This window comes from Cetorhinus maximus, chromosome 7 (genome assembly GCF_964194155.1).
Source record: "Cetorhinus maximus chromosome 7, sCetMax3.hap1.1, whole genome shotgun sequence".
Lineage (NCBI taxonomy): Eukaryota > Metazoa > Chordata > Chondrichthyes > Lamniformes > Cetorhinidae > Cetorhinus > Cetorhinus maximus.
In genome coordinates this window covers 137,220,563-137,232,775 of record NC_135885.1, presented here as the reverse complement: position 1 = coordinate 137,232,775, position 12,213 = coordinate 137,220,563, and the positions used below count along the sequence as shown (strand labels likewise).

Genomic DNA, 12,213 nt, shown 5'->3' with positions numbered 1-12,213 from the left:
GCTGCAGACCTCCACAGAATAAAGGACATGACACGCTGAAAAATGTGGCCATGCAGCACAATCAAGCATCTGAAAGCATACCTCACAAACAAACAGCACCCAGGTATCTCCTTTTATTTGATTTCCCCCATGGAGATTTCATCCCGCCCTGGATCGAGGTTTGAGCAAAAATGGGAACGCCGCCTGGGAGAATGGCCCATCCGCCAACCGTAAATGTGGATGGGCCACTTAAAATTGCTGTTGATTGCACCGGTAATGGGCTTAATTGCACGTTTAATTGTCGGCGGGCGCACTTCTGACTGCCACGCGTGCCCGCTGAGTGAAATATCGCACGAGTGCACTATGACGTCGCGACACTTGCTCGATGTCATTGCGCACTATTTCATGTCCGTTCGGTTCGGGCATGCGCCCACCCAATGGACATAAAACTCTGTCCCTGCAACTGCCTTCCTAACAGCACTGTCTGCTGTGTACCTACACCACATGGACTGCAGTGGCTCAAGAAGGCAGCTCATTACCTCCTTCTCAAGGGTAACTAGGGGTGGGCAATAAATGCTGGCCCAGCCAGCGATGCCCACATCCCGTGGATGAATTAAAAAAAACTAGCCTACACACATTTAAGGGTATGTGCAATGAAGATGAAAGGAATAGAAGGCTATGTTGATGGGGTTGGATGAGGAAGGATTGGGGATTGGAAGTGGCTTGTGTGGGGCATAACAAGAAACAGTTGCATTTACATAGAGACTTCCATAGCCTCAGAACATTCCAAAGTGCTTTACAGTCAATTAAATACTTTTAAAGTGTTGTCACTGTTTTGTAATGTAGGAAACAGCAGCATCAACAAGTTGGCCTATTTCTGTGCTATGCACTCTATGTAGCTCAATGTAATGTCTAGCAGTCACAGTATGAAAATGCCTTAAGGAATTTTTCGCAAATTGAAATACTATTACACCACAATGAAACTTAAAATGGGAAACTTTGCCTAGCTCTGCCTTTGCCTACAAAGCCCTGGCAGACTGTGTTACACTGCAGGCTCCCAAAAGCACTGTGAAGGTAAAATATTCCTTAAGTAGGATTTCTCGAAAATTGGTTTGTTCAGGTGACCTTATCGAGTCACAGACATTGTCAAATTCCCTTCCTTTATAACCCACTATGTAGGGGTTCACAGCATGCAGTTCAATACACATAAATAGTCGTTTGAACTATTGACTTTTTCCATTTATCTCTCTAAGTATGTGTTACAGTCAAGCTTCAGAATTTGAAAGCTATTTGTTAGTGTAGCGACTAATTATCTAGGTTGTTCCCTATGGATAAAGCGGGTGGGTTTATAAAAGTGTAGCTGCTGAAGTTATAAAATAATAATTCAAACAAAATTTATCATTATCAATTGAGGAATTTTACTGAGACATTAATTTTGATGGGTTGTATAGAACTACAGAAATTTACAGCATGGGATATGGTCATTCGGCCCATCATGTCTGTGCCTGCCTACAAGTAGCCATCCAGCCTAATCCCATTTTCCAGCTCTTGGTCCGTAGCCTTGTAGGTTATGGCACTTCAAATGCATATCCAAGGACTTTTAAAAATGTTATGAGAGCTTCTGCCTCTATCACCCTTTCAGGCAGTGAGTTCCAGAATGCCACACCCTCAAGGCAAAGGAAAATTCTCTTCAAATCTCCTCTAAACCTCCTATTTCTTACCCTAGATCTATGCCCCATGTTATAGATCCTGCAATCAGAATAGAGTCTTCCTATCCACTCTATCTAGGTCCCTCATCATTTTATACACTTCAACTAGGCCTCACCTCAGCTCCCTGTTCCAAAGAAAACGCCCCCAGCCTATCCAATCTTTCTTTGTGACATGCAAATGGAGCACAGTGGACCTTTGCCAGATAACTTTTCGGGGTGAATTTTATGCTCCCCACTCCTTCACCCATCCCCACCGGCGTATTTGAAGGCAGCTGGGGGCATGAAAAATAAGGAGGGTGTCCAACAAGTCATTCATACGCAGCGACCCGTTCTCTGCAAGCAAAAGGAATATGTTCATGCCTTGCACATTTTTTGAATTACCCAGAAGCTTGGGAAGCCTATAGCTCCCTATTACTTTTGCTATGGCAACTTCTCGGCCAATCAGAGTCGACTTGCCAACCAATCAGCAGCCATTTGTCCTGTAGTATAAATTGTTGTGATCGTTTGAAATTTGGCATTCTTGTGTTTGCCTTGGTGGATGCAAGGCAACAACTTCGGTAACATGTCTCTTTTTGCAGCAATATATCCAGGGTTCGAACCAGAGGTCGGAATGGTACTACTGGACCATGTCAGACACACAACAGAACTGTAACCTATCCACTCTTTCAAATGTTCATTGGTTTGCAGTGTATTTCTAAATTTCTTGTTCCTTCTCTTACTTCAGCAGCACTTGCATTCAATTCGAAAACTGCGCTCTAGTATTAAAGTCACTTCTGACTTCTGCATCAACTCGATGATATTTAAGGAGCGGTGAACAATTTCTGTGGGGCTGAATGTCACAGGGGTGCAGACGGCTCGTCTCGGGAATTAAAATTGGTGTGGAGCCAATCCGCTCCACGGCGGCCTGCCCCACGTCCATAACGCACTCCGGGCAGACTAAACAAGGGCCCAGTGGGACCTTCGCCCACTCTCAGAAGCTGCCAGCCAATACGATTGGCCAGCAGCTCCATCAGTCCCAGCATAGCGCCAAGAGCACATTAGTGGGCGCTGCTGGAATTGCAACAGTGAATGACGTGGCTGCCAGTGGGTAGGACTGGGAACTCACATGACAGAAGAATGCTAACAGGGACTCAAGGAAAAGATACCCAGTAAAGGTATGAAGGATTGGTGTCCAGTGGCAACCATGGCCAAGGGGTGTGATAGGGAAGTCTGGGAACAAGTTTTCCTTGTGGGGTTCAGAGGACATCTCCTGCTCCTCCAGGCATAGAAGGTAACCTTTAGAAAACAAAAAGTTAGACATGCCTGAGCCTCTTTTGATTACGATCCTGATAGACAGCGACTTTCCCTGACCACTCTGGCAGTGGACATCGACAGTTAAAATTGCATGAAAGTCTGAATGACATCATCTTATCTTGATAATTAAATAACAATAAAGCTCCCTGATTGCTAGCCACTGGTGGCTTTGATGTTGCTAAATACCTGCAGTTATTTACTTATTTATTTATTTATTGTTCATGGGATGTGCGTATCATTGTCAAGGCCAGCATTTATTGCCCATCCTTAATTGCCCGTGAGAAGATGATGGTGAGCCGCTTTCTTGAGCCACTGCAGTCCATGCGGCGTAGGTAGTGCCTTTGCCATGACCACAGTGCCTAAGTCATTGCTATGTGATCCATCCTATTTTATTCTAATTGGACATTTTCATAGCAGATTGTTACAACTGCGCGGCTTGCTAGGCCATTGGAGTGGGCAGTTAAGAGTCAAACACGTTTCTGTGGGCCTGGAGTCACATATCCGCCAGACAGGGTAAGGACATCAGATTTCCTTCCCTAAAAGGCATTAGTGAACGAGATGGGTTTCTACAGCAATCCCGTAGTTTCAAGAGGTTATATTTTACAGGTCACCTGTAGGTGGGAAAACAGATGGGCGGAGACTCATAACTTAGGGTGCCACACCATCGTCAGGGTACCTGTCACCAGCCTGCCCACTCCCACCATGGTTTCACAAGCGGTGGGGAGGCATCAGGTACACCTGTGGCCCAACTGAGGCCCTTAAGTGGGCAATTAATGCATAATTAAGAACCTCATCCTGCTATCGCTCTAAAGGCATCACAGGTCATGAGAAGAGAGCTGGAGTATGAGATAAAGGATCAGCCATGTTCATATTGAATGGCGGAACAGGCTTGAAAGACCAAATTACCCACGCCTGCTCCTATTTACTATGTTTCTATAATGGATGGCAGGAGAGGCCTGCATCCAATGTGTAGCCCTGCAGGTTTAACCCTGTCGGATGCTGGTCAGTGAAAGGGGGAGTGGCCTCCTTCCCAGGCCCCCTGTGCCAATCAGAGCCTCCCCCCCACCACAATTTTGACTCCCTGCATCTGCCATCACCTACACCCCCATACTACCCTGCCCTGTCCAACATGCTCCCCAAAACCCTACACTGGGGACAGGTTGGCTGGCTTGTGAACTGTATCAACAGAAACAAATGGCCATCCATTTGTTTGTCCAGATGGCCTTATTATGAATACTTGACTGAGCTCCAAGACTCACTAATAGGTGAGCTCAACAGTGGTCTGTTTTCATTAGTGGAAGTGGAGTGTTTGCTTTGATGCATTTGATATATTAATTTTTTCTCTCTTTGAACACTTTCTTTTAATATCTGTATGTTTATTTCAACAAGATAAAGAAGTGTGGAGCAAGGTAAAGATTCTGCTATTGAAATTATAATGACTCTGTTTGATTGGCACTTTTTTAGGTTTGTAAGAGCAGAAGTTTTCCTTCAAAGCCAATTTTTGAATGGGTGTTTTTTTTAAAAATGCATTTCAATGCTTGCCATTGTTATTATATGGCTCATTGCTTTTGCAGTGCATACTGGGTGAGTGGGCATGAAGGAAGCAAGGTGGTCACGGAAGGGACATGGAGCTGGCATGGAGGGGTGAGTGGGGAGGGTGTGAGGTCTACGGGCTGGAGGACCTAACAGCCTTTAAAACAACTAGGACAAAGTCCAAGAGAATTGAGGCAGGCCTGCCAACCAGCCCATTTCGGCATTAGCACGCTTCCATGACCACCTCCAAATTGCTGGTAGAGGTGGCAGGCCTGACTCCTTCCCAACCCGCCTCCCAGAATGAAAGGATGGCGGGTGGGGGCCACTTTAAAGGAGAAGGATCTACTGAGTTGGGGAATTTCCCAAGTAAAGCTTCCCACCTCAAGGGCGAAAATCTGAGCCGGAGCCTCAGTTTAATATCTCATCCGAAGGATGGGTAATAATATACAAACATGTTTCCATAAAATTCCTTTAGTCACTATTTTAATGTAGGCATTAACCTCCTTAACATTAATGCGCTTGTCTGTTAATATCCCACTGGACCCATTTGATCCTAATTATAGCTACGCAGTAAATCCAAAATTTTGATTTATTTTTCTCACTGCCCCTTCCCTTTATCAATGCTGAGATGAGTGGCCCATTATCTCTCCAGGCTGTTCTCCAGTAAGTTACATGTTTTTTCCTGTTTATTTTCATATTTTGTTTCTTTGTCCCATTAGATAAACTTCCCTCACTGCCCTTGGTGAAATATCTTTAATACATCTTTTGCCAGAGTTTTGTTTATATTCATTAAATCCACCATAGTTTGGGAAGTGATTCTAATGCATTATTAATTTACTATAAACCACTGAGCAGCTGAAGAGTGCAATCATAATCAACGTTATGAATATACATCAAACTTGCAGCATAAATTCACTCAAATAAGAACAGCTTACAATGGAAACGATGCAATAAAGTTTGATCCCATAAAAAAAGTTTCTCATCTTTTCAATATGCTTCATGCCTCTACACTGCAGTGGACAAAAGTTGTTTCAACCATTCAAATCTCTTCTTCAGGGTTATCTAACCACTTTGGTCTCTGTTTATTGGTCTTTAAACATTGCTCTAGATATTGACTATTAATTATGCTAGTTTTTTCAGTGCATTTCTGCCCCCCCAAACTGATATTGGGATAACAGGTGCTAAAGTGCAAGTTGAGTTCAATGCAACTCAGGTGTCTGCAAAATTTTGCTTAGATGTTCAAGACATTGCACTGGAAGCAAACAACTAATACCCCCCCCAGCATGGCATTTTACACGTCAACGTGTCAGACCCACCCCCGCACGCCGACTGCAAGATTCTGTCCATAAAGTTTTGACAAATTACCACTCATAAATATTTTGAAAGCAAAGATTTAACTTTAAAATGCTGCACTATAAATACTGTGGCTATGAGAGCAGGTCAGATGCTGAGAATTCTGGGGTGAGTAACTCACCTCCTGACTTCCTAAAGACTTTCCACCATCTACAAGGCACAATTCAGGAGTGTGATGGAATTGTCCCCACTGGCCTGGATGAGGGAAGCTCCAACAACACTCAAGAAGCTTAACAAAACCCAGGAAAAAGCAGCCCACTTAATTGGCACCGCATCCACCATCTTAAACATCCACCCCCTCCACCACTGACACACAGTGGCAGCAGTGTGTACCATATACAAGATGCCCTGCAGTAACTCGTCAAGACTCCTTCAACAGCAAATCCAAAACTACAACCTTTGCCACCTAGAAAGATAAGGCAGCAGATGTGTGGAAACGCCACCACCTGCAAGTCTAAGCCACTCATTATTCTGACTTGGAAATATATCGCCGTTCCTTCACTGTCGCTGGGTCAAAATCCTGGAACTCCCTCCCGAACAGTGCTGTGGGTGTAGCTACACCACATGGACTGCAGCGGTTCAAGAAAGCGGCTCACCACCACCTTCTCAAGGGCACTTCGGGATGGGCAGTAAATGTTGGCCAGCCGGAGACACCCACATCTCATGAAAGAACAAACAAAAAAAGCCTCTTGTGGCGGATTTGCATTTGGCGATATACAAATCCACTTGAGCAGAAGCTCGGGGAAGGAAAACACTTTTCAGCACAGCCACAATTTAGGCCGCAATTTGCATTGGAATCACCTATTTCATCCCAAAGCAGACACACTACCCTTTACTGTCACAAAAGCAAATTAGTGGGGGTGTTGGAAATCTGAAATAAAAACAGAAAACGCTGGAAAAACTCAGCAGGTCTGGCAGCATCTGCGGAGAGAGAAACAGAGTTAGCATTTCGAGTCTAATATGAATCTTCTTCAGAATGTTTTCTGTTTTTGGTACCCTTCACTGTACTTCTATTGCATTTTCTGTCCACCGTAAATGTTTCAGTTCAAATGGTAGCCAGAGGATTTTAATCTGAACATGTTTGGATCTTTCATAGCACATGCACAGGCAAGATACATCAACCTGCTGTGCTGCAAAATTTTATATTAAGCATTCATCCATGAATATTACTAATGATAATTTCTGTCCTTTAATGACCATCATTTTAACTTTCAAACCTGTGCTAAAAAGCCTACCTTTATTGGCATCCATCCCCCCAACTGCATAGAGGGCTCCAACAGTTGACTTTCGAGGCCTAGTCCTTGGGCTCTGCATTAAAGGTCGTCTCTCTGGTAACAGATGGTATTTCATGGCTTCAAGAATAAGTTTTTGGCATTCCAGGTCATCCTTAAAGAGAGCATTATTTTCAAGGTCTGCCAAAAGCTGTAAAACAATAAATTAGTAAATAAACACATTCAGGTAACTGGTTTCTAGATTTGCCAGCAACTACTCATAAAGTATATATGGAATAGTGGATATTCTGGAAGGAGGTTGAAGGCTGTAATTCAACTGAGCAGTTCTGATGAAATTGTAAAGTTCAAACTGTTTACCAGCGTCAGGAGGATTTCAAGGTTAAATTTTAGTCTTGTAACTTTTTCCACAGCAAATTTTATTTTATACCATACATTGTGTTTCTGAGGTGAAATAATTTAATTGGTAATACATATCATTATACCACACTGCTAAAGTGATTGTGAATTGCAAGCAAATTGGTAATGAATGCTGAGAGAAGAGGGAATAATTAGATTTAAATCTGCTGTAAATACCTTTTCCATTTTAAGGGCATCAGTTGCTCCCTTAAGCAATCTGAGCACCTTCCTGTTACTGGAGTTGACTCAAAGTGCACTATTGAATGATGGCTCCATCCAGGAATGTAACACTCTCCTTGCGATCTGGACTCGCGCCTTCTGCAGCTGTCGCTACTTGGCAGTCACTGCCAAAGATCGGATATGAACAGAGCCAGTTACCGTGCCTCTCATGGTGCAGCACCAAACCAATCTCAAGGATGCCCACCAACATCCAGCAGCCATCGAGTTCACTTACTCTGGCCACTGGGTGAAGCAGTAAGATAGGCTCCGCAGCACCTGGCCCATCAACATGGTAAAGCACCAGAGCAACAAATACTTGGCACACACGCCACTCATTGATAGAGTTTTCAATCTGTTTGCAATGTATTTCAATGATGTCAAGAGACGTTTCATGGAATGGTGTAAAATAAGATATTAACAGATGAAAGAGTGGGATTCATGGTTGCTAAGATGGTGCAGAAGCCAATGTTAGTGAGAGTGCCTTTGGCCATTGCTTTTGGTACATGTTGAGGACTGTAAGTACTTTGAGTGATCGTCAGCAGCTGTCCTTCGATTCAAGGATGACGTCTACTTAGGGTCGCAAATTTCTGCCATGGATCTTCATGTGACTGAACAGGCCGATTCTCGACCAGAGATCTGTGGACACATGGGGCAGGATGTCCCTTGAGGTAGTAGAAGGCTGAGCTGGCGCTGCTGACCTGGTATTGGATCTCCTCCTCAATGGTGGTCTTCTGAGAGAGGTGGCTGCCAGGGTATGAGAGCTGCTCAACATATTCCAGAGCCTCTCCTGCAACATGAATGGGAAGTGGAATATTTGGCTGGCCAGGTGTGGGTTGATACATGAGTTTTATTTTGGCAATGTTGAAGGAGAGGCTGAGTCTCCTGTATGCAGAATGGAAGATTCACCAAATTTTCAAGGCACTCTCTTCAGTGTTACATTGCGTGCAGGGGGTATTTAGATGAAGTTCTCATTAATGAGATCCTGCCATGTGGTTCTTGCTGCTGGCAAATGCGGTTTAGCAGGAATAATTTCTGTTGGCAGATGGGCGAATCAGCCAGGTGGCCTTTGCATTTTCGACAAACCTCAGCCACAGGCAGGATGAGATTTCCGTGATGAAATATAATATAAATAAATTTCTGTGGACAGCTTTTTCATAAGCTAAATTTTCAGGTGACTGATTATGATGCATGGATACTTTTTTTCAGCTTTTGAAACCTGTATTTCTGCTGTTTCAGGTCTTCAGCTCCCTGAGGCAGCTCTCTGCCTTCAGGGAGCTTCCTGACAGCGCTGACCCCTGCCTGCGATGATGTCATCGGCTGCCTTATCCCTGCCCCTTTTATTGAGTCTGTACATGCTCCTTTTTCCAAACAGCAACATTTTCTGCTCCTGATTGAGATCTCAGTAATCTCTCAAGATTGATCTCCCTTAACCAGTTTCTTCCGAGGAGACTCAGTCCTCTGCCTGCCATCACCATGAGGGGTAGATTAACAGACTGGCTTCTATATTGTACTGGAACTTTGCACATACCTTTTACTTGTATGTCTTCGCTAGTATATGTCTTTAGTCTGGCATCTGAGTTTTCCAGCTTTATGAGTGGCCTCCTCCAATTCAGATACTGACACGTGTGTCCACCCATGACTGTCATGGGTGCGTCTGTATCTATTCGAATAGGTTTTCTGTTGACTTCTACTGTCACGTAGATTAGTTCTGTTTTACCCATTTTTAAATTGTGTAGCGAGTAAATATCTGACTCTGTTTCTTCTGGTTCCTCCATTATATGAATTTCACGACTTCTGCTTTTTTCTTTGAAACTTTGCCTCAATCCCTCTTTACAATATCACAGAATGAGCCCATTGCGACGGTAGCAGAAACACTCGGGTCTTTTAAATTGTCATTCGTTTGTAGGCTGTCTGGTTCCGATTCTGCTATTATGAATGTGGTTCTTATCCATTAAACCATTGCTTTTTGTAGGTCTGTTAATGGCAGCTGTTTCCCACCTTTCCGCAGAGACCTGTGCTCCCTTGATTTGCCCTTGAGAAGGTGGTGGTGAGCCACCTTCTTGAACCGCTGCAGTCCAGGTGGTGTAGGTACACCCACAGTGATGCTGTGCTCCCTTGATTTCTTCTGAGTCCCTGACCACGCTTTCCATTTCGAGCGCCAACTCCAGCGCCTTGCTGAAGTCTAAATTTGTTTCTGACAACAACCTTTTTTTGAATGGCGCCTTCGTTAATCCCATACGCTAATCGGTCTCTTAACATGTCATTAATTGACATGTTCACAGTGCTCTGTCAGTTGTTTTAAGGCTGCTACATAACAAGCAACTGTCTCTTCAGGGACGCAACACCTCAAACTGAATTTAAAACGCTGCGTTGTTACTGAGGATTTTGGCTGAAAATGGCTTTTCACTAGATTCACCAACTCATCAAAGCTCTTGGAACCTGGGGTGTTGAGTACCGTTATACTGCGGATTAGGCCGTATGTTTTACTGCCACATGTCGATAAGAGAGTCGTCCACCTCTTCTCCTCTCCCGATATGTCGTTGGCCAAAAAGAAAAACGCGAGGCGTTCAATATAATGTGACCAGTCATTGGTGGTCTGATCAAATGGTTCGATGCGGCCAAATTGTGGCATACTGGAAGGAGATAACTTTGATGACTACGGTGAGGGCAGTAATTACAATCATCCTGCAAGGCATGGCTGATTCACTTCAGTTGAGTTTTCGCAGCTTTCCTTGATGTCGTCGACTGGCTGTGTTTTGCCTCGTCGCCAGTGTTTATGTTCTACTATGGGGTCACTTTGCTCGCGAACTGGTTGCAGGCTTATCTGTCGGCAGGTGAGTCGATTACAATATGCTGTAGATGCAGAGCCAATATGAAATGAAGCTCATGCTATTTATTTACACAAACAACAGAGCACTAACATGATGCGTGCTTCCCCAACCAGACCCTCCTCTGGACTAACGTTAACATGTTACACAGCTATTGGGTCTTATAGTCATGTGGTCAATCTGCTCACATTCTGTTAAAGGTGTATTACACCTCAGATTACCACAAGCACCTGTCAAACCTATGATCTCTACCACCGAGAAAGACATGGGCAGTAGTTACATGGGAATGCAATGACTATCAAGTTCACCTCCTGACTTGAAAATATATTGCATCCCTTGACTGTCGCTGGGGCAAAATCCTGGAACACCCTCCCTAACAGCACTGTGGGTGTACCTACACCACCTTGACTGCAGCGGTTCAAGAAGCACCACTACCTTCTGAATGGCAATTAGGGATGGGCAATAAATGCTGCTGACCTTGCCAGAGAAGCTCACATCTCATGAATGGATAAAAGAATGAACAGGAGGCGGCAATTTGGCCTCTCACACCTCTTCCCCCATTCAGTGAGATAATGACAGATCTGTGACCTAACTCCATATACCCATCTTTTGTCCCATATCCCCTAATACCTTTGGGTAAAAAAAAAGAATCAATTGCATATTTATAATTAATAACTGACATAGTTGCATCTGCCGTTTGTGGAAGAGAATTTCAAACTTCTACCACCCTTCGCAGGTCAAGGACCAAATTTAATCTCTGACTGATTTTACATTCCCCCAATCTTCCCCAAACTCTGGTATCATGAGCAATGGCAACCTGATAGATATCTTTATAGATAATGTACTCCAGGTTCAGTAGTCGCTCTGCCATCTATCCCAGCACCATGATAACCTCAGCAACTCGCTGCAAGTCAGAATGAAATTGTCTTTCTGAGCTTCCGAAAAAAAAAAAGCCACATCTGTTGTTTGTGATAATTTCATCGTACATCTGAAGAGGAATCGAAGATTCTCCCGGCATTAAAAAACATTCAAAGAGGCAGAAGGAAAGGCTATTTAGCAACAAACTCATTAGAGCAGCACCTGGAGCAAATTCATCTTCTACCTCTGTCTGGAAGTGATTAAAATCCACTCACCCTGCTTCTCCTGAGCCCAGCATTACTTCCTAGCATGTTGAAACCTCATCAACATCAGGATCTGGATTCCCTTGTATTGCTTTGTGTCTAGTTCTAAACTGATTTGAAGACGGAACCTTGAGTCTGATTCAGATTGATATTGATAATTATTTCCCTTTCTCTAACAGTAATTTATACGCATCATTCTGTATTTTGCTGATATTTGATTATTTTTTTTCTGCTGCAGAACCACGTTCTTATAAATATGTTATTTGAGCTCAAGATATATGAACTGTACTTCATAAATAAAGCTATCACATTCAATCTCTGTTACCTTCACGAGCCAAACAAAGATGGGTGTCCAAACCTAGTACTTCTCCTCAGTGGTTCAGTATGGAAGGGGCAGGCCTTCTGGCGTCCGATGGCCATCTGGGATTCAGATGGCACTGTTTCTCCACACCGTGTTCACTCAGCTGGCCTGCAATCTATACCAACCGTATCTGCTGCTGTCAGGCTGCTGTCACTTTTGACAGGGGTGACTGATAGCCCAGATGTGGCA

General features: G+C 43.9%; 1 protein-coding gene across 1 annotated transcript in view; it reads right to left on the bottom strand.

The window, feature by feature from the left end:
- LOC144683094 (kelch-like protein 1) overlaps positions 1-12,213 on the bottom strand; it is a 386,264-nt gene that overhangs the window by 136,922 nt on the left and 237,129 nt on the right. The window contains exon 6 of the mRNA XM_078546112.1: positions 7,103-7,289. Coding sequence (XP_078402238.1) covers positions 7,103-7,289 — 187 coding nt within the window. The remainder of the gene's footprint in view (positions 1-7,102; positions 7,290-12,213) is intronic.